Below are 27759 nucleotides of genomic sequence, written 5' to 3'. Positions count from 1 at the left end.
CTGAATTTTGAAAAAATTAATGAATGACCAGGGTCAGAGGCTTAAATTCTTACACCAACTGAATTTTGAAAAAATTAAGACTCAAATATCGACGATCCATGCAACAAACAAGTCAGGCTCGTCACGAACAGGTTATAACATTCAAGTTAATCATCTGGTTTACGAATTCAAGCCTCTGACCAGCATCCCGAGGCTTAAATTCTTACACCAACTGAATTTTGAAAAAATTAATGAATGACCAGGGTCAGAGGCTTAAATTCTTACACCAACTGAATTTTGAAAAAATTAAGACTCAAATATCGACGATCCATGCAACAAACAAGTCAGGCTCGTCACGAACAGGTTATAACATTCAAGTTAATCATCTGGTTTACGAATTCAAGCCTCTGACCAGCATCCCGAGGCTTATATCCTTACACCAACTGAATTTTGAAAAAATTAAGACCCAAATATCGACGATCCATGCAACAAACAAGTCAGGCTCGTCACGAACAGGTTATAACCTTCAAGTCAATCATCTGGTTTACGAATTCAAGCCTCTGACCAGCATCCCGAGGCTTATATCCTTACACCAACTGAATTTTGAAAAAATTAAGACCCAAATATCGACGATCCATGCAACAAACAAGTCAGGCTCGTCACGAACAGGTTATAACCTTCAAGTCAAACATCTGGTTTACGAATTCAAGCCTCTGACCAGCATCCCGAGGCTTATATCCTTACACCAACTGAATTTTGAAAAAATTAAGACCCAAATATCGACGATCCATGCAACAAACAAGTCAGGCTCGTCACGAACAGGTTATAACCTTCAAGTCAAACATCTGGTTTACGAATTCAAGCCTCTGACCAGCATCCCGAGGCTTATATTCTTACACCAACTGAATTTTGAAAAAATTAAGACCCAAATATCGACGATCCATGCAACAAACAAGTCAGGCTCGTCACGAACAGGTTATAAGTCAAGTCAATCATCTGGTTTACGAATTCAAGCCTCTGACCAGCATCCCGAGGCTTATATCCTTACACCAACTGAATTTTGAAAAAATTAAGACCCAAATATCGACGATCCATGCAACAAACAAGTCAGGCTCGTCACGAACAGGTTATAACCTTCAAGTCAAACATCTGGTTTACGAATTCAAGCCTCTGACCAGCATCCCGAGGCTTATATTCTTACACCAACTGAATTTTGAAAAAATTAAGACCCAAATATCGACGATCCATGCAACAAACAAGTCAGGTTCGCCACGAACAGGTTATAACCTTCAAGTCAATCATCTGGTTTACGAATTCAAGCCTCTGACCAGCATTCCGAGGCTTATATCCTTACACCAACTGAATTTTGAAAAAATTAAGACCCAAATATCGACGATCCATGCAACAAACAAGTCAGGCTCGTCACGAACAGGTTATAACCTTCAAGTCAATCATCTGGTTCACGAATTCAAGCCTCTGACCAGCATCCCGAGGCTTATATTCTTACACCAACTGAATTTTGAAAAAATTAAGACCCAAATATCGACGATCCATGCAACAAACAAGTCAGGCTCGTCACGAACAGGTTATAAGTCAAGTCAATCATCTGGTTTACGAATTCAAGCCTCTGACCAGCATCCCGAGGCTTATATTCTTACACCAACTGAATTTTGAAAAAATTAAGACCCAAATATCGACGATCCATGCAACAAACAAGTCAGGCTCGTCACGAACAGGTTATAACCTTCAAGTCAATCATCTGGTTTACGAATTCAAGCCTCTGACCAGCATTCCGAGGCTTATATCCTTACACCAACTGAATTTTGAAAAAATTAAGACCCAAATATCGATGATCCATGCAACAAACAAGTCAGGCTCGCCACGAACAGATTGAGTAACACTTTATATGATTTCGACTGTTCTAGAAGACTTAGGACGACCGGATGTTGGTTTATCCACTCTCAACAAACTTTTTGACCCGTTTTCTAATCAATAATTCAAATTACGAATATTTCTACGCGCCGCAATCGCCGAATTACCGTTTTTGTAAATCTTACGCACGATCTGTTCCCAAAAAACGTTCCTAAATTGTTTGATACACCTTGTATATCGTGATTACAGCTGGAAATAACTTTGGCATTGAAATAAATTGTATAATTTGATATTGATGTTAATTTTTGTATTTAATTTATTTAAAACTATAGAACCGGTATGCATAAACAAATATATCGACCTTGTACGTTATGGTCATTGTTTTTTTAATGGGTACTTATAAATTTCCGTCCGTAAAATTCTGGTTCTGCACGCTCGGTGAAAGTATGTGACACAGAAAAAACACATGTTCCGATACGAATTTCACTACCAGGATTTTTTCTACGTGCGAAATATAATGCGGTATACGAGGAATCGTTCAAAAGTTTCCGATCAGCGTCCGAAAATGTCGAATTTCGGCCATTTTGGATACCAAAACGAAAACTCCCTCTATGAACTAACTCCCAAACGACTCGATATTGAACAACTATAATGAAAAGTTACGAGGGCGATTCAAATATAAGCTAGAACAGCCGCTCAACCGAGTTATCGTCTTCATAGACTTCGACCTTTGAAGACGATAACTTGGTTGTGGTTTTGTTAATATAAACAATGTGTTCGGTATTATTTGTTGTTTTGTTTATAGATACAGTCGAAAAATCATTGGGACGCTACGTCTCCCCAACGTACTCGTTCGCCGCAAACGGATTCTTTCGAAAACATTACTACGAATAATTTGAATACGACAACTACCAAATCTAGAGTATCAGTTCAAGAAACGTCCCCCAAACAACAGCATCATCCGAGGGATTTAAGGGACGATGAAGTACAATCTCCAAATAGTCCCGTACCTTCTAGCGGAAAATATTCACTATTACAATTCGCGATGTACAACTTCAGGCAGTTCTCAGAGTAAGTAAATACATTATATCATCACGGTTTGGAAAGTTCGTAGACTAATATATAGATGGCGATTCTAGTTATGACATTTAGTTAGATCTAACCTTCAAAAGACGTATCCGTTGATTACAAGATATATAATAGAAGAAGAACCATAAACAATGACATATGACGTAGAACGGAAACGCGGGAAATTACCTCATTTGAAAAAGAAGAAAAATTACTTATTCTACGACCCAAATTTAACGATCCTGTTCAACTTCACTCCTTTTCTCTTGTATTATTACGACAAATAAGTCAGAGTCAGAGTATTCCGAAGATTTTAAGTGGAAATATGACTTCCCCGTCCAATTTGTCCCACAAAAACACAATTGGGTTGAGATCGGGTGACAGTTACGGCCAAATCATTATTTTCAGTGTAATCTTCTTCCTAGATTTATCGCTGTCGCGTTTGTGCTTTTCTGAGGTCGCGTTCTGAATGTTTTCTATCGCCACAGGTATCCAAAGTGAATACCGAACTCCATGGAGAAGACGTCGAGAACGATCAACTCTAAGATGGGAAACTTTGACGCGCTATGAGACATAGTAGAAGATGCGGAGGATAAAAACGGTGGATTCATAAGAAAAAATGACGAAAAAGAAACATTTTCGTTTTTTGCAACCGCAAAAAAACGTTGTCGTACATCCCAACCACGTGTAACACGCTCCGGACTAAGTGGAACGGGAAATGTTGTGGTCATGATTGTCATTTATCTACGGGCATCGTCAAATTGTAGTTAATTTCAATTCTTAATCGATCTAATTTATCTAATGTTGAGCAACGATGTGTAGTCGTATAAAAAGTACGTTCGTTATATTTATATTGTAAAAAATTAGAAAGCATAATAAATATATTGTTTCTCTTTATTTAATTGCTTGTTTAATATGGTCTATATTTCTTTGGGATGGGATATTATTTAGTTTAACTGTTGTTTTAACTGGTGCTCGGTATAGTGCGTGATTTTTTTTCCATTTTAATTTTAATTGCTCATTGTAATGAAGGTTAGTAATTTATTATAAAAATCCATACCGAGATAATTGAATAGTGATAATAATTAATTCATTTAACTACGGAAGAATGACTTTTCGATGTGAAAGTATCTTTATTATAAAGGGTTTTCCAATAATAGGTGTTATTTTGAACAGCCCGCCATTTCGGTAAATGTCACTTTCGAAGCTGTCATTTTTTTGACATTTGACAAGTAGAAACTACGCCATTAATTTAAATGCGTTCCACAACGTGAAATTATTAAAATTCACTATAAAAATGGTGAAAGTTTGGCAGAGACGGTTCGTAAAACTAAAACATTTTCGGGTCGACGTGAAGCACCTGTTCGAACTTCAATACACAAATTGGTGGAAAAATTTGAACTATCGGGACAAGTTAGTGATGTGACGTATAAAACCCGTGCACGTCGCTCAAGAACAACTGAGAATATTGCTGCTGTAGCCCAAAGTGTTGCAAAAAACCCAGGTTTGTTCATTCCTCGTCGTTCTTTGGAATTAGCCATTCCGCAAACGTCATTACACCGTATTTTGCATAAAGACTTGGGTCTTAAGGCCTATAAAGTTCAGTTAACACAAGAACTCAAGCCGGACGATCATCAACAACGTCGTGTCTTTGCTGATTGGGTCCTTGGGCCCATTTCCACCTTGGTGGTTACGTCAATAAACAAAATTGTCGAATCTGGGGCTCGTAAAACCCGAGAGTTATTGTTGAAAATCCTCTCCATCCTCAACGCGTGACTGTTTGGTGCGGTTTATGGTCTGGCGGTGTCATTGGACCTTATTTTTCGAAAATGACAGTTACGGTGAATGGATTGCGCTATCGAGACATGATTAATGATTTTTTACGGCCGGAATTGGATGGTATTGATTTGGACAACGTTTACTTTCGACAAAACGGCGCTACGTGCCACACAAGCATCGAAACCATCGATCTTTTACGGGAAAAATTTCTCTCGAAGAGTTGATCACAATCGGCCACCGAGATCTTGTGATTTAACACCTTGCGACTTTTTCCTTTGGATCTACGTCTACGCCAACAGTCCAGCATCGATTCAAGACCTCAAAGATGGAATTCGTGAGGGTATCGAGGACGTAGGGCAGCCGCTTTGCAATTTGGTTACGGAAAATTTCATGAAAAGGATATGGTCCTGTAAGGGCAGTCGGGGCGGCCATTTGGCTGATGTTGTGTTCCATTTATCTCACAAAATGGTATTTTTCTTTGAATAGATATCACCTCTTATTGGAAAACCCCTTATAAAATTATTTTAGTTTCCCAAACCAACACTGTAAGTGGCCGTATTTTCCAAAATACTAAAAAAAATAGATTTCCACATAATAATCGTTCGTTTTTGGGATCAAAATGTATTCGTAGTAAAACCAGATGATGTCGGATAAGATATATATCGAAATAAAACCTTCTGCAACGATAAGATGGATGGATTACACTTTGAAATCCCAAAAACATTACAGTCGTTGACTTGATTTTGGTCTCTTTTCATTGTAGAAGTATTCAAAGGCAATTTTTCAGATTTATTGGTCTGTCTCTTTGCTCGTGATCAATACAAAACGTTTATCTTCAGCGGTTGTATCACCAAAGCTCCTGGTTGAGCGAAAACTCGTTTGAAGATGACTTAAAAGTCTCAATGTATATAAAAAGATGTCTTGGTGGAAAAAATACAAAAGCACAGGACCCCAGAACCAAACTTTAGCTTCACACATCTACAGGAGTTGAAATAGACATAGATACTTCCGGAAACCTCCAACAAAAGAAAAAGTATTGATTGCACCAGCTTCGGTGATGGTAATTTGTTTATCTTCAGCGGTTGTATCACCAAAGCTTCCGGTTGAGCGAAAACTCGTTTGAAGATGACTTAAAAGTCTCAATGTATATAAAAAGATGTCTTGGTGGAAAAAAAATACAAAATCACAGCATCCCAGAACTAAACTTTAGCTTCACACATCTACGGGAGTTGAAATAGACATAGATACTTCCGGAAACCTCCAACAAAAGAAAAAGTATTGATTGCACCAGCTTCGGTGATGGTAATTTACGAAACGGGACTAGTATCAGTGGACGCTAAGTTTGGTAACTTCTTGGAGGATTAAACTAAGCTATCGGAGCAACTCTTGGCGTTGGATCCATCTTTGATATGTCCAATTGTTTAATTTCAGATCGGAAAACCAGAAAATTGATTCCATGGCCAAATTGAAAGAAAAAAGAAAAGAATGGACGTGGAAACAACACACGGATCTTATAAAATGGCAAGGAGTACCGATCGACGGTCCATTATTGAGACTACACGACCAGCAAATGACGCCATTAGCTATCGAATGCTTCGAATGTATCTTAAGATATTGCGGAGACTTACCATTAACTCCAGATATGTCCGAAGTTAAATGCGTCTATACCGTCTTAATGGTAATAATAAATAAACTTATCGTACAATTTATCTTTAACGTAATTTCTTTCGTAGCATTGTCACAAATTCACGCAGCTACGCGACGAAGTCTACTGCCAATTGATGAAACAAACGACCAGCAACAAATCTCCCCATCCGGAATCTTGCCAAAGAGCTTGGAGACTCCTTTCGATAGTCGCAGCATATTTCGCTTGCTCGGACGTCCTCATTCCATATCTTACCGAGCATCTGACCAGCGCGGCAAACGACAGAAGAAGAGTTTGTCATGGAACGGCCGCCGTATGTCTATCGAATTTGAGGAAAACCCAAAGATGCGGCGGCAGGAAGAACGTACCTTCCGTCGAGGAAGTTACAGCAGTTAGCGCCGGAAGGAGTGCTAGAAGACAGATCTACAGGTTACCCGGCGGAGCCGAAAGAGTTGTTAATACCAGGTACGACGATAAAACGTCCTTTTGGTACGCCGATTAATCCGCTGTACGTTTTTTGCAGGTGTAGTACAGTAGTGGCGGACGTCATCGGCGAGTTGTGTAATTTAATCGGCGTAACAAACGAAATTGAACAACAAGAATTCAGTTTGTACTGTATAGTACAAGGCGATGCGTTTACTATGCCTCTAGCCGCAGACGAATACATACTAGACGTTACAACCGAGTTACATAAAGCCGCACAACCTTTCTACTTAATATTCTGCCGGTACGTACAAAACGATTTGATTTAACGCGAATTTTGTAATTGAAAATGTTTATTTTGCAGATCGGTTTGGTACCATCCCCTCAAACACGATTCTAGTCCGTTATACACCGAAGTATTGTTCAATCAAGTAGCTCCGGATTATCTGGAAGGTCTTCTTCTCCGTTTGGGTAGTACCAGTCTACCTTCTGGTATAATAAGGGACATGTCTTTGATCGCGGCTCTACTACATCGAGCTGCAGATCTAGGTCATTCGCCTAGTCTTAAAGAAGTGAAATTTTTGTTACCCAAACCGGTGTTGGCGTTGCGAGAACCCCGACCTGCGCAATGGTTAGCCTTAGTTCAAACGACTTGGGGACAAGCGGCTAATTTATCAGTTTCCACGGCTAAACATCGAGTACTGCAAGTGTTAACTAATTGGTCGTTGTTCGGTAGTTCTTTTTTCGCCGTTAAAAAAGTACTAGGAGAAAACGACAATTGGCAGGAACATATATTGGCTTTGAATAAAAACGGGGTGCATTTCTTGGATATGAACACGCACGAAACGATTCATCATTGGCCTTTCGCGGAGGTTATTAGTACTAGGAAGGTGCGATCCGAAGACGGCGCTTTATTTTTGGATATGAAATGCGGTAACTTGTTACAACAGAGGGTTACTAGGCTACAGACTGAACAAGCGCACGAAATTTCGAGGCTAGTAAGACAGTACATCAATTTGGAACAAGAACAAAGTATTAGGTTACACAATTAGGGAAAAAAAACTAATAAAATGTGTAAATTATGTACTGTATGTACTGTACGCCCTGTATTTCCATAACGATTCAAGTCTAATTGCAGGTAAAAGTTAAAATTTTTTGTTATGTAGTGAAAAATCTTTACCTCGAAATACGGGGTGTGTTTTAGGAAGGGTTTCTTATAATTGATACAATAAATACAATTATAAACATCGTAAAAAATTATATATTATGTAATAGTCCATCATTTCGACGTTTTGTTTTTCGAGACATATGTTTTCAGAAGAAATTTTTCAAAATTATTGTTTTGACTCAGTACTCGACTCTATAATGTACGACCAAAATAATTTTTGACTGGTTATTACCGAATTTTGACTCATATTACACTAATTCAAATATTTTTTTGGTAATACATCGTATTAATTTATGAAACAAACTTCAACTTCTTCGTTTAAGGTCAAATACTTTTCTATGCTGTACAAGAACACTCAAGGGGTTCGACCTGAACTGTATGGTGGTTTGCAACCCAATTATTTCAATCTGGACATGATTTTTATCGTTTTCTCACTTTTTAAACATTATTGTTCCATAAAATATGATAGGAATAATGAATAGTATCTTTATCGTAAGAATTTTTGGCCAAAAACTTTCAGGGTTGTCCAGAAACAATCAGGGAGTTCGATCTGAACTGTGTGATGGTTTGCAACCCAATTATTTCAATCTGGACATGATTTTTATCGTTTTCTTCACTTTTTAAACATTATTGTTCCATAAAATATGATAGGAATAATGAATAGTATCTTTATCGTAAGAATTTTTGGCCAAAAACTTCCATGGTTGTCCAGAAACAATCAGGGAGTTCGATCTGAACTGTGTGATGGTTTGCAACCCAATTATTTCAATCTGGACATGATTTTTATCGTTTTCTTCACTTTTTAAACATTATTGTTCCATAAAATTTGATAGGAATAATGAATAGTATCTTTATCGTAAGAATTTTTGGCCAAAAACTTTCAGGGTTGTGCAGAAACAATCAGGGAGTTCGATCTGAACTGTGTGATGGTTTGCAACCCAATTATTTCAATCTGGACATGATTTTTATCGTTTTCTTCACTTTTTAAACATTTGTGTTTCATAAAATATGATAGGAATAATGAATAGTATCTTTATCGTAAGAATTTTTGGCCAAAAACTTTCAGGGTTGTCCAGAAACAATCAGGGAGTTCGATCTGAACTGTGTGATGGTTTGCAACCCAATTATTTCAATCTGGACATGATTTTTATCGTTTTCTTCACTTTTTAAACATTATTGTTTCATAAAATATGATAGGAATAATGAATAGTATCTTTATCGTAAGAATTTTTGGCCAAAAACTTTCAGGGTTGTCCAGAAACAATCAGGGAGTTCGATCTGAACTGTGTGATGGTTTGCAACCCAATTATTTCAATCTGGACATGATTTTTATCGTTTTCTTCACTTTTTAAACATTATTGTTTCATAAAATATGATAGGAATAATGAATAGTATCTTTATCGTAAGAATTTTTGGCCAAAAACTTTCAGGGTTGTCCAGAAACAATCAGGGAGTTCGATCTGAACTGTGTGATGGTTTGCAACCCAATTATTTCAATCTGGACATGATTTTTATCGTTTTCTTCACTTTTTAAACATTTGTGTTTCATAAAATATGATAGGAATAATGAATAGTATCTTTATCGTAAGAATTTTTGGCCAAAAACTTTCAGGGTTGTCCAGAAACAATCAGGGAGTTCGATCTGAACTGTGTGATGGTTTGCAACCCAATTATTTCAATCTGGACATGATTTTTATCGTTTTCTTCACTTTTTAAACATTATTGTTCCATAAAATTTGATAGGAATAATGAATAGTATCTTTATCGTAAGAATTTTTGGCCAAAAACTTTCAGGGTTGTGCAGAAACAATCAGGGAGTTCGATCTGAACTGTGTGATGGTTTGCAACCCAATTATTTCAATCTGGACATGATTTTTATCGTTTTCTTCACTTTTTAAACATTATTGTTTCATAAAATATGATAGGAATAATGAATAGTATCTTTATCGTAAGAATTTTTGGCCAAAAACTTTCAGGGTTGTCCAGAAACAATCAGGGAGTTCGATCTGAACTGTGTGATGGTTTGCAACCCAATTATTTCAATCTGGACATGATTTTTATCGTTTTCTTCACTTTTTAAACATTTGTGTTTCATAAAATATGATAGGAATAATGAATAGTATCTTTATCGTAAGAATTTTTGGCCAAAAACTTTCAGGGTTGTCCAGAAACAATCAGGGAGTTCGATCTGAACTGTGTGATGGTTTGCAACCCAATTATTTCAATCTGGACATGATTTTTATCGTTTTCTTCACTTTTTAAACATTATTGTTCCATAAAATTTGATAGGAATAATGAATAGTATCTTTATCGTAAGAATTTTTGGCCAAAAACTTTCAGGGTTGTGCAGAAACAATCAGGGAGTTCGATCTGAACTGTGTGATGGTTTGCAACCCAATTATTTCAATCTGGACATGATTTTTATCGTTTTCTTCACTTTTTAAACATTATTGTTCCATAAAATATGATAGGAATAATGAATAGTATCTTTATCGTAAGAATTTTTGGCCAAAAACTTTCGGGGTTGTCCAGAAACAATCAGGGAAATCGATCTGAACTGTGTGATGGTTTGCAACCCAATTATTTCAATCTGGACATGATTTTTATCGTTTTCTTCACTTTTTAAACATTATTGTTCCATAAAATATGATAGGAATAATGAATAGTATCTTTATCGTAAGAATTTTTGGCCAAAAACTTTCGGGGTTGTCCAGAAACAATCAGGGAGTTCGATCTGAACTGTGTGATGGTTTGCAACCCAATTATTTCAATCTGGACATGATTTTTATCGTTTTCTTCACTTTTTAAACATTATTGTTCCATAAAATATGATAGGAATAATGAATAGTATCTTTATCGTAAGAATTTTTGGCCAAAAACTTTCAGGGTTGTGCAGAAACAATCAGGGAGTTCGATCTGAACTGTGTGATGGTTTGCAACCCAATTATTTCAATCTGGACATGATTTTTATCGTTTTCTTCACTTTTTAAACATTTGTGTTTCATAAAATATGATAGGAATAATGAATAGTATCTTTATCGTAAGAATTTTTGGCCAAAAACTTTCAGGGTTGTCCAGAAACAATCAGGGAGTTCGATCTGAACTGTGTGATGGTTTGCAACCCAATTATTTCAATCTGGACATGATTTTTATCGTTTTCTTCACTTTTTAAACATTATTGTTCCATAAAATTTGATAGGAATAATGAATAGTATCTTTATCGTAAGAATTTTTGGCCAAAAACTTTCAGGGTTGTGCAGAAACAATCAGGGAGTTCGATCTGAACTGTGTGATGGTTTGCAACCCAATTATTTCAATCTGGACATGATTTTTATCGTTTTCTTCACTTTTTAAACATTATTGTTCCATAAAATATGATAGGAATAATGAATAGTATCTTTATCGTAAGAATTTTTGGCCAAAAACTTTCGGGGTTGTCCAGAAACAATCAGGGAAATCGATCTGAACTGTGTGATGGTTTGCAACCCAATTATTTCAATCTGGACATGATTTTTATCGTTTTCTTCACTTTTTAAACATTATTGTTCCATAAAATATGATAGGAATAATGAATAGTATCTTTATCGTAAGAATTTTTGGCCAAAAACTTTCGGGGTTGTCCAGAAACAATCAGGGAGTTCGATCTGAACTGTGTGATGGTTTGCAACCCAATTATTTCAATCTGGACATGATTTTTATCGTTTTCTTCACTTTTTAAACATTATTGTTCCATAAAATATGATAGGAATAATGAATAGTATCTTTATCGTAAGAATTTTTGGCCAAAAACTTTCAGGGTTGTGCAGAAACAATCAGGGAGTTCGATCTGAACTGTGTGATGGTTTGCAACCCAATTATTTCAATCTGGACATGATTTTTATCGTTTTCTTCACTTTTTAAACATTTGTGTTTCATAAAATATGATAGGAATAATGAATAGTATCTTTATCGTAAGAATTTTTGGCCAAAAACTTTCAGGGTTGTCCAGAAACAATCAGGGAGTTCGATCTGAACTGTGTGATGGTTTGCAACCCAATTATTTCAATCTGGACATGATTTTTATCGTTTTCTTCACTTTTTAAACATTATTGTTCCATAAAATTTGATAGGAATAATGAATAGTATCTTTATCGTAAGAATTTTTGGCCAAAAACTTTCAGGGTTGTGCAGAAACAATCAGGGAGTTCGATCTGAACTGTGTGATGGTTTGCAACCCAATTATTTCAATCTGGACATGATTTTTATCGTTTTCTCACTTTTTTCCCATAAATTCCAAAACTTATTTTAAAAATAATGAATATCGAACTTAATCGTTCAATTTTTTGGACAAACAGCTGTCTCCATTGTGTGACAACAATCAGGAAGTTTCATTTCAACAGCACAGTGGTTTGGAACCCAATTATTCCAATTTGGTCAGGATTTTAATCCTTTTTCTTCAATATTTTCTCAAAAAGTTTCTCAAACGACTATAAAAAATAATACTAAATGATTTTTTTGTCATTTTGAAATTTCTATAACTTTTTTAGAAAACATAACCTCGAAAAACAAAATTATATCAAACAGAAAGTGTTTTATATATCTTATTATTTTTCAAGATATTAAAACTTTTTTTTTATATTTCTATAGGTCTTGTAAATGTTTATGTTAAATATTTTGATTCATATTTATTTTATGTTAGTATAAATAAATAAACAAAAAATTAATAGAACCATGTATAAAATTGAATTTTTGTTAATTAACATTTCTATTTTTTAATCCAGTTATTGTATATTATTACTGTTACTATATTCCATCAAAAAATTGATAACAATGAATAAAGTTTTACGTAAAATTTCTCTATAAATTATTCTAAATAAGCCCAGAATTCATAACATTAAAATACGAGGTCTGTTAAGGTCATTCACCATACAATCGATGCTGCTACCGTTTGATAGATGGCGACGCTTATTAAAATTTTAACAGGAATCGATTTGATAAATCATCCGAATTACAGACGATGTTACTACCGTTTGATAGATGGCGATGCTTATTGAAATTTTAACAGGAATCTAATTTATGAGCCATCCGCCGTACAATCGATGTTGCTATCATTTGATAGATGGCGTCCTTTCTACAATTTCAACATGAATTGAACTTTTTTATATAATTTCGAATATCTGTCGTTTAATTGATATAACTATTTAATCAATTAATTTATCATGTAAATCAAAATCAGTTTAATCAACATTATAAAGTGACAGCTGTCATTTTCGACCTACTTTAAAATTATGATTCATTACATACCGAAGTAATAATATTTCTAAATTGTTTTCGCCATTAGCTATAGAAGTCTCATTGTCCGATAGTTTATTATTAAAATAAATAAAATTTTAAATTAGATGTTTGACGTAGAGGTCATACCATGTGTATGTGAATAAGAAATATAATTGCGTAATTGTATTAACAGTTCACAAGACGATGTTTTTTTTTGTTTTCTAAAGGTCACTAATTAGACTTTGTTTTATGAACAATCTTTATAGGTTAAGGTAATTCAAAACTAATTTTCTACTCACTATTTATACTATGTAAATAGTAAACGTTTACAACGTTGCCAGCTGGTTCGAAAAGATCATTAATATTTTAGTTCAATAGGTAGTAATAGACTATCGTGGAGGGTGGTATGTTCCTCGAATTACAGCATCGTAATAAGGTAGTAAAGGAACGCTAAATATATGAAGAGAGATATTTTTAATAATCAATATAATAATAAATCTGAAATTTAAAGATTGATCATTAATTATTGTTGTGATAGTTTAGTTATAAATAAATATTTATTACGAGTGTTACCATCTTCGTTGCAGCTGGCGCCGTCTAGTATTGTTAGTATAGGAGTCCACACACTAAATTATTTAACAACGCCAATTTTTTTTACTCAAGAATATTAATATTGATGCTGTTACAAATTATATATTATAAACAATACTTAATTCAATGCCACACACATGTATAAAGGCATGAAGCAATTATAGTAAACGACATCCATTATGAGAATAATTTAAATGATAAATTTATGATTCAGCGATGGTTTCGAATAGTGTCAACTTAATTTACCACAGTATTATATTTTATCTCGTTTTTGTCAGTTTTGTCAGTCTCAGAAGTACCTGGCTGAACAAAAAACAAAAATTACGGAGTCGTCACCTCATTTGGTCTTCACAGGTCGTACAGTCTCGTCGAAACTTTGCTACCGGGGCGGGATTAGGGTATAAAAGGAGCCGAGCAACACGTCAGTTTCCGTAAATTCCGTCTAACTGCCTTCATAGAGTCTGTATCATCTTGGGAACCTTATTTTATGAACAAACCTCGTATAAATATCTTATAACGTTACTCAACATCTCAGGTATGGTTGATCTAAGCGTGATTCGTCTTCTCGAGTCATTAAAGTTGAGGAGTTTAGTTTTATATGCAATACTTTTGACGTATCCTCACAAAAAGTAAATCTAATGGCGTCAGATCGGGAGAACGTACTGGACATTTCATTTGGTTCCCGGAACTGTACTAGAAACAAGTTTCCAGTAATGAAAAACAGATATACGATACGTTTTCCAGTAATTCCTATCCAAGCATTAACTTTTTTAGGTTATGTCGAATGTTTTTCACTTTTTCTCTTAATTTGATCTTCGAAATCGTCGACCCGCGTTCACTAATCGATTATACTTATATTACAGTGTGATAAAATTGTGTTATCGCCGTTTTTAAAAGTATATAAGAAATAATAATATAAGTAAACTAAAATAAATCGTTTAAGAATGGCTTATGACATTATATTAGATATTATTTTGTGTCCACTCCACTTGAACCGTTGCAATTCGTCATAATATTAGGTAGGGACACATCGAAACAATTATATTTTCTTCAAATGCACCGTCAACTAGTGCTGGTGGTAAACAGCGAGGTTCTGGGACTGAATATTGCGGTCACGTTGATAAAAACACGCGATTCTTTTTAAATTGTGTGATTGTTGTCTGTCGATAGTGTTATTTTATGTAAATTGCGTATTTATTCATAACTTACCTTAGTATTAAAACAAGACTACTTTAAACAGGTAAGTTTTTAATAATTTTAATTAGTTGTAAACGTCGGTTAATACTAGGAAAAGATTTAAAGTAAAAATGTTTAATCCAATAAAACAACGACACAGTTTTTATTTATTTTGTACTAAAAACAACTTAATTCTCTCGTTTTTTGTTTCTATAGTTACGGTTTTACTAAATAACAACCAACAGTAATAGAGGGCCGGATAGAACAGAAAAATTATAAAATTAGAATCCTATTTTTCATTTTTACAACACTCACAACTTATATATGCTTTAATATGAAAGAAATTACGATGAAACTATGCCTGAAAATATATAAAAGTGCCGTAAATTACTTGAAAACTTACTTACATAACCTTAAAAAAAACTGCAATAATACTCTGTTTCCACTGTAATAGTTTCACTGAAACGGATCTAAAAAGTATTTATAGAGTCCTCTGAGCACCATGAAACAAAAAAACAACTCTCAATACCGGAAAAACCAAAAAAAAAATTAACACGGGTATAAATGTTGTTGTTTACCCTACCGCAGCAAGTTTGACGTATATCAGCTGTTTTCTTGGATTGCGTAATTCTTTCCACATTTTAATTGTCTATGCCTGAACTTCTAAAAGTTGCAGTTGAAGTTTGTCTTCCGTACCTGCGATAGTTTTTAGTCTCAAAAATAAGTCATTATTGGCTAGAAAATGGATTTAATTGTGAAATGTCTGATATGACACCAAATATCGGAGATTAATTGATTTCGTCCTTGAAGTTTAAGGTTCAATATATGTAAAATCTGTAAAAATGTTCGAAGGGCGATATCTTACAAATATTCACACTGATCCGGTCCTTTTTTCTCCAGAATTCTTTCGCAGGATTTGATTTTAATCATGCTTTCATAGCCTGATCATAAAACCGGTTCTTACCAGTAGTTTCCTTGAGAATAATAATTCTTTATTGATTGTTGTTGAGCAGTACCAACTTATAGACTAATTTCTGCGTTTAGAAAGTTAACTGACCAAATAAAAAGTATTTTCTTCGTAAAAACAGTTGAAATTAAATCAAATAATATATAAACTAATAATTGTATCTCCCTGTGAGATTTTTCTTTTGTAATATTGAACTAAAATCTATGAAAAACATCAACTAATTCACTACGTTGCCAAACTGCCAAATTTTCAATTAACATTAATGATTAAACTATAAATGTAAATATTTTGTCGAAAACAATATCAAATATAGTCAATAATTGTAGAGCGTAATAGCCATGACATGAAAAGAAAAACTATTTTCCTGTTTAATAACCGCTTCTAAATATATTTATGCTTATATCGGGTGTGGTATAAGTAAACAATTATATTGTGAATCATTCTCTCATTGTTAAAGTTAATAATAAGTAATTTTTGATATAACTAAAGAAAACATATCATGAATAAAAAATATTTTCTTTCAAAAATCGATTGAAATCCTATCAAATTTCAAAAATTCCTCAACTTGCATGTAAATTTTGACAATACAAATTTAGTTCTGCCACTTACCAATCGTGGCGCTGGTGTAATGACAATTTATGTTCTACGGTTAAACATCTATGTTAGTAGTTCATAATGCAGACACAGAACGGCAATTGGTTAATGCCGGTGAATCGATTCCAATTGAGAAATGTACCGAAATGTCAAAATCAGCTGCCGTGGGGTAAACAAATGCTTTTGCCGTATATTTTATGTGATTTGTGAGATTGTTTAATCGATTTTAGATCTCACATCCAGTTTTAATACCAAACTGGTATAAAATAAGCAGTATTCCGTCTAAAGCTTTTTTAATCTAATGTAAACAGGTTCAACTCCACCTCTGGGTTATTATTTTAAACCTTAAAAATATTCAATCATGTTTGATAAACTTAATCCCAACAGTGGAAATGACTGTCTAGAAAACTGTAATTTAATACAAAATATAAACAAGTGCCATAAATTACTTGAAAACTCATATACATAATCTTGAAAAAAAATTGCAATAATACTCTGTTTCCACTGTAATAGTTTCACTGAAACAGATCTAAAAAGTATCTATAGAGTCCTCTAAGCACCATGAAACAAAAAAAACAATACAAAACAACTCTCAATACTGGAAAAACCAAGAAAAACTAACACGGATACAAATGAGAAAATAAATTGTTTATGGCAGCAAGTTTGACGTATATCAGCTGTTTTCTTGTATTGCGTAATTCTTTCCAAATTTTAATTGTCAAAAGAGAATAGAAATACTTCTTTCGAATTCTTTTTTATAAAATATAATAATATATCTCAGTTCCTTGAAAACAAATCATTTATTTTTCTTCTAAAATTGTTTACAATTGTACAAGAATCGATTACTATTCGAAGGAAGATGGCATCGTGCATACTCGTGTACGATCGTTAGAACTTTTGATGTTATATCACTGTATTCGCCAAAGTATAAAAATATATTGTACAAGCTCGTAAAAAAAATTATTTAGAAATAAGCGGCGGATTTTTAACTTTAAATCTTACTAATTATTGATATTGGATTCGAGACTTATCGCCATAGAAAGATTTTAACTCTTTTTGCTTGTTTGCAAGTATAAAATATAATAGTATAAAAATTCATACACCGTATTTTTTATAACTATTCGTAATTAGATGCCTCTAAAATACATTTGACAGTAACATTTCTAGATTCAATGAAAAATTTTAAGAGAAAATGAACATTTATTATTGTTAATAATTAGCGTAAAATTAAAAATGTCTCGCTTTCGACCATTATTAAACAGGTGTATGGATATGTCACGCTCTAGAAAAAAACACCTGGCAAAAAATTTAAAATATCGAAAGCATAAAAAATGCTTAAGGAGAAATTAGACTATTAATCGAGACACAGTTTGACGACAATTAATATTCAGTACTTACAATTAAATGGATGGATAAATTAACTGGTAAAATGAATGAGAAAACTATTAGGTTAGAATTCATGAAATTAGCCGAAAAACTAAATGAAACAAATAATTGTTTCAGAAAAATTAATTTTTATATTGTAGATTCATTTTCATTAGTTTTATATTGGAAATTATATAGTTAATCTACTTTATAACACGCGAAATTTCAGCTCCTCTATCTTGACTTTGAGCACCATCTTGTAATTCACATAGTTACGAGATCATCCAACCACCATCTTAAGAGTTATACTCCAATTCCAATTTCCACTCCTCCATATATCTTGAGGATAACTTTTCTTTCGAATATTCTCATTCTATTTTGTAGATCTGATTTTAGCGGTGTAACTTAGAAGTTTATTCTTCAGTAAGCTTTGAATTAACCTTGTATCATAAAGAAAATAGTACGGATAAAGTGAGCGATGTATGGAAGTGTTTCAAGTATACGTTCCAACATTACAAATATCAAATTTTATGAATTGCAATGTCAGATTTGCCATATTCACAACAATGTTGTTATATCTCAAAACTTATGTAGTAACCCTTGTATCAGCTATGTCTCGTTCTGATAGCTGTAAGTTTTCAATATTAAAATGACCTATAACAAATTTCACACTGTAGAGCTTCTGAATAGCACACATTTAATCATTTCTTAGTTATAAATAAAAAAATCAACTGAAAATTTAAAATTTTATTTCATTAACATATTATATTCTACAATTATGAAAAAATCACTAGTTTTTATACCAAAATGTTTTTAAATTTTATTAATTTTGAAATATTAACATCAAATACCACAAAGTCTTATCATTTATTTTTAATAAATTCAATTTGAATAAGTTCCCATAATTTTTGATGATACTATAATGGCGGAACTGTTTGAATATCAAGCTTTGTGGTATAAATACGTCATAATTATATAATTTAAATGCGCTATAAATAATTTTTTCTAACACTTAATTAGTTATAAACAATAAGTGTCTTTAATTTTGACCTCGGTTTAACTTAAAAAGGTGAAGCACTTGTAAGATATCATTCATTGTATTTTAAACATTGCTAGTCATATTTTTTTTAAATTCCCACCATTAGCTTAACAATATATCCGACAAAAGTGTAAATATAATAATTAGTAAACAAAAATTGAATCTTGTACATGTTACGTCGTCATATTAGCTCGATTATAAATATCATTAATTTTGCAGAAAATAACTAAAACTGTTAGATTCGTTGTCTTATCATAAAATACCTGACTTCCAATATTTTTTTTCCACAATTTCAATAATTTTTAGAATGAATCAACAACCTTTATTTAGATATTTATTCTCCCAATGACAAGTGACATCCTTTATCCCTCAATCGCAAGATGCGTTCTGTAGTTATTCAATATTACACATAAAAATGAAATCACAGAATATACATCTTCTAATAAATACAAATCTATTTTTTTTTTCATACTTTCATATATTGTATTTCAAATCGTATTAAAATAAGCTGAAATACTTGTATGCTTCTATTTTAAATTGAATTTAAGTACCCCTGACGTTAGTACCCAGTGCAAGTTAGTGTAAACTGTTTATTGATCATCGACGAAGCTCTCTTTAACTGTCTATTTCGTAAAGTTGTCCTATTAGATAGGCAATACTCAATACTAACGCGTACGATTTTGAAATATGTTATTTTGCAATAACTTTGTTATTACATAGTTATTGGTGACAATACTGGACTTTGGAGTATTTTTTTTAGAAATATATCTAACAATATAAAATTATCTTTTGTTGTAGAAGAGAACACAAAATAGAAAATTTTTTACATTGAACATGAACGTCGATAAATTCCTCTAGAATGATTATTTTTGTCGAATTTTCAAATATTTCATGTCAAAATGGTACAGTTCAATAGATGGACATTTTTAAAACTAGTAGAAGTGGTAAGTACTTCAAAACTAACAAATCCATTTATTAATTTTTTCTCAAAAAATCACACTATCTGTGTGTCTGACTGACACACAGATAGCGCTGTCATTGTCAAATCTATATGACGTTTATGAAGTACCAACTTTCAAAAGACAATGTGTCAAATTTCATGACATTTCGTTAAGTTAGAAAAAAGTGACAGCCATTTAAGTGAAGCTACTTATGTTATTTTCAGGTGTTAGTTGTGGTATGTTTAACTTATAAAAGAGTAACAGATGACGAAGCTTCAAGGGTGTTTCTCTATCTTCAAAAAATTTCTCGAGAATGGAGTCTTTTGAATAACATAACATGGAGTAAAGTGGGCGCCGCGGTTGCCGATACCACTTACGGAGGTTAGTTCAAACGTTCCATAATGACAATTGACATACCTCCCGCGCCCCCCTTCCCTTCCCTGAACTTTTTTTGGGACACTATGTATCTTTTATATTAATATCGTGGAACCACATCTCAAACATCATATTCCGGGTTATTTTAGTCGATGATAATAATTTCTCTCTAGGTTATCTAATAATATGTGCAGCATTGTTCCTTGGACATTTATTCGGGGAATTACCAACCACTTCTAGAATAACGGAATACATTTTATTGGGCGTGGGGACTATATTATTCATAGTTATGGGTGAGTACCAAGTCCATATTAGAATATTAGGTTAGTACAAGCAACCTCGATTTAGATTCGTCATGGTACACTCGAAGACACAAGGTCCATTGTGTTATCCTTTATTTTTCACGATTTGGAAACTTAGTTAACGAATTTGGATTCTCTTCATTAATCATACTATACTATACTATATAATATACTATACTAGTATACTATTTCATTAAGTATACTATGTGACTATAATTATTTTTTTAGGTAGTTTATCATTCGCTGCTCTAGATTCAGTTCCTGCGAATTTAATAGACAACGCAGCCATAGTAGGTACGTTTTCTCTAGTAGTAGCTGCTTTGTTTCTCCTAGATATGGGAGGACCGAAAAGAAAATCTCAAAAATCTCAACATGCCCAACCGAAAAAAATAGTAATCCCCCCAGATAGTAAAGTGGTGACAAAGCACGAAGTAGATAAAGATAAACAAAAAGTGGGCAAGTTAAAGACAGATATGAAGAAACCAGAAGAAATTCAGTACCATCCTAAAAAAGAAAAGGAAAAAAATGGAAAGAACGGAATTACTGTAATGGAAATGCAAACTACCAATAACCACAACGGTATTATATCGTTTCATAAAGTAAAGATTGAGATGAGATCAATTGTAGTACATAAATATTTAGTTTATGAATGTTGAATATGTTTTTGTAGGTTATCAGAGAATGCGCGATGATTCTTTTAAAAGGTTCGGTATATACGGTCAAGACGTTACAGACGACGGAAGTACAGAAGCTGATGATATGGAATTACCTCCACAGATGGAAATCCATTCTCCAGTATGGAGCAATATCAGGAAAGGTAGGTACGTGATATTGGTAAATAAAGTCAAAATATTTGTTAAACACTTTATGATTTGTAATAAAAATAAATAAAAAGTAAAAATCTAAGCAACAACAGTTCATTATATGAAGTATATCATCTGTTTGTCACAAAAATCGTGGACATTACTCACTATTTCACAGAACAGAATGGAAAATATTTCCTATCTAACCTCCAAATATCATAAAATGTTCTTGTTTTTCAGGAGAATATGGGAAATATGATGTTTCAAATCCGAAATATATATTACAAAGATCTGATAGATTACATGAAGAGATAAGACCTCCAAGCAGTCCCGGCGAACCAGGATATGTACAATATACTGCCCAACATTGGGGTGAAACTGGTCCAAAAACTCCAAGACACAGTCCAACACAAGTTTGAAAAATTAAATCTTATTCGCCACTTTTTATCAAATATACGAATGCACTTTGTATTTTTAGTTTAATCTATTCATCAAATAAAATATGAAAACCTTACATGTAGTTACTTAATATTTTTGTCAACTGAAGGGATAAAAAAAATCTGATTTACTTATTCTTACGAAATTTTGAATTAGAACAGAATTTACTATAAATAATAAATTACCTAAAGTAGATATTGATGAGCAGGCAAACACTGTGATTTTCTGCTTTGAAATAATGTTGAAATTTGATTATATGTCGAGTAACATCAAACTTATTTACTTCTTAGACCTTTTTAATATGGTTTTGTCTTGATTATCTTGACTTTCAAGTCTCTATCAATTAAAATTTCGTTTAATAGCATGATGATTCAACTATTTTTAATCTAGATCATAAAAAAATAACACAAGTACACAATTTCTTGTCTTCAAACTTCATTACTAATATAACCCTCAATTCCAGAGATATCCGTTCGTTTTGTCCAGCCCGATTGCAATGGATCAGTTTGCTCGTTTTATTGTGTTGAATTATTTAAATCAATGTTCTGTTAAATATCACAGTTACTTTATTATTTTACACTTTATATGAAAATTATCAATAATATGGATAAATATTTCTCTAAATGTTATGAATAATTAAATATTTTTTGTGAATTACTACCTGTGCTGTGTGTTTAAGATCTATGAGCATCAGCTGACAGGTACAATACGTTGTCAAGTGTTTATACTCACTATACACCGGCTTTACTAATTTTTTTATAATCAAATTCTGTAGTTTCTTTTTAAAACTGTTAAATTAGGTGAAATAATTGAAATGATATTGATATAATTATCCATTTCATAGTCTGTGAATAAAAAACTTCTTGTTAAACGTTATTTATTACTAATTGTGAAAAATATGTGAGGGTGGCGACAAAAGACAATATGAGGTTTTCTCTTTGAGCCTTATAAGGGAATGATCACATGGAGAGGTTAGATGTTTAGGAAGAGATCGACACTCTTACCTAGAATTCTATCTAAGAATAGAAGCATAGTCTCAATTTTCGATACATGAATATAAGTTTGATCTTACACTATATCTATGGTCTAATGTATATGTTGTTGCCTATGTAGTAGATGCAAATAAAGATTTAGAGAATAACGCTGTTTGGCTGTTTCAATTACGTTCAGTCGATTCCGAAACCTTAGACACCATACACTACACAACGTACCCAATAGGAAGATCTACTTGCATCTAATTTTCAACAACAAAAGTTCAGTTCTGCAGCTTATCAATTGTGGCGTTCTTGTAATAAAATGTGTCATTACTGTCAATGTCAATTGTCAACATAAAGAATCATTTGCTTAAATTTCCCAAACGATTTCTTAAAGTGTGGTCTAAACGGAAAGAATTTTGTAAAATTCAGTTCTTAACATCAAATTATAACTTGTGTGAAAATCATTTTCTGTGCCACACACTAACTACAACATTAACATAACCTCATAGAGTCATATTTTTTCAATTTACGTTATGGAAACCTTAAAATGGGTTACTCTGTAACTTGTATCATGAAGCAACATCACTCGGTTTTGGACGTTAATCTTATATCAAGATGTATTCAACTACAACGTGCTGTTTATTTTCGTAATGATTTGTTAATAGTGTTTTTATGAATTCAAAAAGTTTGTTCCAAAACAAATTGTTGGCTTAAATGAAATTTCTGGTTTCTCCAAACATTATTGTAGAATTTCTTAAACATTTCTCATTCAGATAGATAGTTATTTTATAGGTAAGTATAAGCTGCTAATTTGATTAAATACCTCGCTTACATCTAGATGTACTTAACTGCAACAATGTCATTCGTTGTTCTCTGATTTATTAATAGTTTAAGCGATTTTCGTTTTAATAAAGTCAATTTCTTCTTCTTCTTCTTTTTCCTGCTGTGTATAGGCATCATTGCCTCTGCTCAGTCACCTGGGAGGTTGTCACTCCATCTTTTCCTAGGTCTTCCAATGCTTCTTTGTCCTGCTGGTGATTTGTCCCTTTATATTTTCACAATTTGTCCTTCCGTCATGCGGTCAATGTGCTCATTCCATTTTATCTTTTTATCCAGTACCCAGTCATTGATATTATCTATTCTGCATGTTTGTCTTATGTTTTCACTCCTTTCTCTATAAAGTCAATTTGTTTTCTTGAAAACAAACCACAAACTTGAATCTAATTTTTAGGATTTCTTTGTAGATTTTTTCTGTTTTTGGAGTATTTTATCACACAGATACATGTCCATGTATTGTAGGGACTTTCGGGGGGCTAAATTTACTAAATATGTCTCTTATATTAGTAAATATTGAACTACAAATATGCCGTTTATTTTTTAGTGATTTTTTTTATTTTAAAAAGTGAATACTTTTGCTTGCAAGGGCTTTTTGACTTTATAAGTTAACATAGTCAATTCCAGTTCAAGTTTTTGACAAAATGTTAGGTTAGGTTGTTGTTAGACAAAAATTGATGAAATATTTTCGTTTCTTACCAATTTTTTTCAATAAAAAATTGATATTTTCTAGTGATTAAAACACATATTGATGAATTCCCTTTATTTGCCCAAAATCAATACAAAATATTTGATAATATACAGGATAACATCTTTTAATTGGTTCACCCTGTGTATTTAACAGTCTTATGAACAGTCTATTATTTATGGTCGATGTTATCGAGGAAGTTTTGGTTTTCTTTAATTAGAGATAGAAGGCGTTCTTTGGTGGCGGAAGTGACGTTTTCTTTTAATTTTTCTTTGGCAGTCGCGATGTCACATTTGTAACCAGTCACGTTGTGGAATACTCTTATTTGTTTATCTCCTGCTGTAAGTAAATATTTCCCGGTGGAGTCAAACATGATGGCAGTGATAGTATCTGAAACAAATATTGTGCATATTTTTTTTTGGTGGATTGTCCCTTATGAATTAAAATTAACACGTTCACAGCTGAGAAAAGTTTCAGAATTTGATTTATAGTCCAGGAAATGAAGCATTTTGTCTCGCAATTTTACTAAAATGTTTATAGTAGTTTAACAAAAATAAACAATAACATAACACATAACCTCACAATTACAAAATTCTCCACATTCCTTTATTACTTTGACGATCAGGCAACACTGTAAGATTGTAAAAACATATTTATTTATATATTATGAGCATTATTTTGAATATTCTTATCGAACAATGTACTTTTATTCCTGGAAGGTATTAAATCATATTAAGTTTCATAATTATGTGGAAAGATAAAGTTTCCAAAATAAAAAAAATGCTGTTGCCAAAGAGGATCAAATCTTATTCAAATTTATTCAATTGAAAAAAAAACACGTGATTAATTTATATTAAATACGAATCAAAAACAACAAAAAAGACGTTTTTTTTTTAATGAACACACTATTTACATTAACACTAACGATTATACTGTCTAACGCACGTTTCGATAACCAAGTTTCGTCTTCAGACACTGAAGATAAACTGTTCAGTATCTGAAGATGATAACTTGGTTACCGAAACGTGCGTTAGACTGTATAATCGTGTTTAATATAATATTTCAATAATAATTAAAGCTAATAATTATATTAATTTACCTTCATAAACGTTTTCAATCTTGTAGTCCAATTCAGTTGTCCATGTTGAATAAAGAGCGACGTTATTTGAAGTGGCGATCGCCAGAACTTCTGCATTCGGAGATAAAGCTATAAGAGCTGTGTTGCCAGATTTTTCGTATTCACCAGATTTCAATAATCTAGCATTTTCACCTAATTTATAACTAACTGTAACAAAAATCGCAATTAGATTCAAATTTTTTAATATATACGACATATTATACCTTTAGTATCGTACATATGCCAAGTACCGTCTTTAGAAACGGTCGCCATATGTGATGAATCCACGTCGAAAGCAACGTCGTAGACACCGGAAGTATGGCCGCTCAGAGTGAGTTCTTTTATCGGTTTTACATCTTGAAATTCGCCCGATTTATTAAAAATAACTTCCCAAACTTTAGCATCTGGACTGAAACCTATATAAAAAATATATATTTGCCTGATTACAACCCTGTGCATAAACGACTACGAAATGCACGTGGAATTGAATATCGAAAAATTGGTTCTTTATTTGTACGCAAATATACCTTGACTCACATAGGCGCTAATTATTTGAAGCTTCACTCTTTAAAATGAAAGAGAAAATTGTTTTATTAAATAATTATCAATCTTTTGTTTAACCTAATTGTATGAAACTTATGAAAAAGGAAAGTATTTTCTTATAAATAACCATACTGAAAAATTGAGTTTTTCTTACATTTATGTTACAATAATAAAAGAAATGAAAACGCACGAAAAGAATAAGGTTATATTTATGATCGCCTGATGCGACGATGTTGCCGGATTTACAAAAAAAAAGCTAGAAGAAATAAAATTCACTAACGTTGAAATTTCAATAGTCGAGAATATTGAAAGATTTCATTAGAAAACAATAATTATAAATATAAATTTACCTGAAACGACAATAAATTTACCACATGGCGATATTTTTGCCCTGGTATTGTTCATAAGGTAGGTGTCAAGCACGGCTAACTTTTGTCCTTTTAGATCCCATACGACTAAATCTGTTTTATTGGAACAACTCATTATGAATTTACCGTTTGGTGCTATATCCATACTGATAACATCAGTTTCATGGTGCTGAAAAATATAATATCCAAATAGCACCAACGAATTAGATTTAAATTTGGCAACTATGTTTTAAAGCTGACATCAACAGCTGATGATAGATTGGGGAATAAATAGAAACGGCAATTTTTTGTAGGAGTTAGCGATTTAGGTGCATTGAAAACTAATAATTAAGAAACGTATTTTAATTTTATTCGTATTTTTGTCAGTCCGACGTTAATTTTTACGTCTAGGTAATTTCTTGTTTATTAATAGAATGTGGATTTACAAATTTTGATTTCGCGATATTATTCATTAAAAAAATACAAAAAAAACTGTTTTACTTGAATATATTTTTTAGTACACGTAAAATGGATACCTATAGAGATGTTTTTATATATTTATAAGGTGGGTATGTATTAATTTGTATATTTACTTTAAAAAGGATATTTGTTGGCGCTAGTAAATTCTGGATATCATCTGAACGTTTCAGATGCGTATGCTTTGTTCAGAATATCTTTTGACATTCAAACATTCACATTATTGAATAATTAAGATTTATTCTTGACATTTGTAAGTTAACCACCACGATTTTTAATTACTAGTTCATAAAAAAACGCATAGGTTAGAGGTTAGATTGTGGCAAAACTCACAAAAATGGCAAGTAGAACAAATGCGCACGCGCCGAATAAAAATTCCTTACCCTGGTATGAGACTACATTGGAAGTATTCAGAACTCGTTATTTGTGCTCCATGAGCACAGAATTTTAAATCCCGAACGTACACGTGCACCGCGAACGCACAATTTCACACTACGCGGGAATATGATGACAGATCATGTTCAGGATCTCTACCGCGAACAAAGCTAATATAAAAAGATTATTAGTAGATGAATAGGAATGTGTTTTGGAAAGAATATCTACAAAATAAAATATCGAACGTCGTGATTGGGTTATTACATTTTGAAAAACTGAGAAAGTAGGCCGTTTTTGGGAAAACTGTTTATCTTCTTTATTTTTTATAATATAGGTTAAAGTGGAAATTATAATTTTCATATACGGGTGGTACAAGATTAGTTAATTCAAAATGGCGATTTCCAAAAGGCCGGGATACGTTACCGTACTTCTAATAATAATTTTAAAACAAATCAATAATGGATTTTAATAAAAGTAATAATTCATTTATGAACAACATTTTTTTTATACGTGGCGGAAATGGAAGAAAATAGGTTATGTTCTTATATTATCAACATGCCCGCCAATTTTCAGCATTAGTGTGTGAAATTATTTCGCGTTTTTATCATCAGCCTTTGCCATAA

General features: G+C 32.6%; 3 protein-coding genes across 4 annotated transcripts in view; 2 read left to right on the top strand and 1 right to left on the bottom strand.

Annotated features, from left to right (window-relative positions):
- Nucleotides 1-12761, top strand: part of LOC130448203 (myosin-VIIa) — a 54746-nt gene extending 41985 nt beyond the window's left edge. For both annotated transcript variants that reach the window (XM_056785472.1, XM_056785473.1), the window contains exons 19-23: nucleotides 2657-2922; nucleotides 6130-6376; nucleotides 6432-6808; nucleotides 6867-7070; nucleotides 7131-12761. In XM_056785472.1, the coding sequence (XP_056641450.1) occupies nucleotides 2657-2922; nucleotides 6130-6376; nucleotides 6432-6808; nucleotides 6867-7070; nucleotides 7131-7818 (1782 nt within the window). In that variant the 3' untranslated portion in view covers nucleotides 7819-12761. The remainder of the gene's footprint in view (nucleotides 1-2656; nucleotides 2923-6129; nucleotides 6377-6431; nucleotides 6809-6866; nucleotides 7071-7130) is intronic.
- Nucleotides 12762-14726: 1965 nt separating this feature from the next.
- On the top strand, nucleotides 14727-22142 carry LOC130448202 (uncharacterized). The gene is made up of 7 exons (XM_056785470.1): nucleotides 14727-15018; nucleotides 19718-19863; nucleotides 20085-20241; nucleotides 20409-20528; nucleotides 20766-21116; nucleotides 21208-21354; nucleotides 21581-22142. Exons 2-7 carry the CDS (start codon nucleotides 19819-19821, stop codon nucleotides 21757-21759), a joined length of 999 nt encoding a protein of 332 aa, XP_056641448.1. The 5' UTR covers nucleotides 14727-15018; nucleotides 19718-19818; the 3' UTR covers nucleotides 21760-22142.
- A 2172-nt stretch (nucleotides 22143-24314) lies between these two features.
- LOC130448201 (transducin beta-like protein 2) overlaps nucleotides 24315-27759 on the bottom strand; it is a 60970-nt gene continuing 57525 nt past the window's right edge. Inside the window, exons 4-7 of the mRNA XM_056785469.1 lie at nucleotides 26288-26474; nucleotides 25619-25810; nucleotides 25377-25562; nucleotides 24315-24667 (exon numbers count right to left, since the gene is read on the bottom strand). Coding sequence (XP_056641447.1) covers nucleotides 24450-24667; nucleotides 25377-25562; nucleotides 25619-25810; nucleotides 26288-26474 — 783 coding nt within the window. The 3' untranslated portion in view covers nucleotides 24315-24449. The remainder of the gene's footprint in view (nucleotides 24668-25376; nucleotides 25563-25618; nucleotides 25811-26287; nucleotides 26475-27759) is intronic.

This window comes from Diorhabda sublineata, chromosome 8 (genome assembly GCF_026230105.1).
Source record: "Diorhabda sublineata isolate icDioSubl1.1 chromosome 8, icDioSubl1.1, whole genome shotgun sequence".
NCBI lineage: Eukaryota > Metazoa > Arthropoda > Insecta > Coleoptera > Chrysomelidae > Diorhabda > Diorhabda sublineata.
This window is presented reverse-complemented; position numbering and strand designations above follow the sequence as displayed.

Bases quoted from the DNA above. Each gene is read 5' to 3' on its own strand.
- LOC130448202 (XM_056785470.1), top strand. From the start codon at position 19,819: ATGGTACAGTTCAATAGATGGACATTTTTAAAACTAGTAGAAGTG. The intron at 19,864-20,084 runs GTAAGTACTTCA...TGTTATTTTCAG, and splicing joins TTTTAAAACTAGTAGAAGTG to GTGTTAGTTGTGGTATGTTT. The intron at 20,242-20,408 runs GTTAGTTCAAAC...ATTTCTCTCTAG, and splicing joins TGCCGATACCACTTACGGAG to GTTATCTAATAATATGTGCA.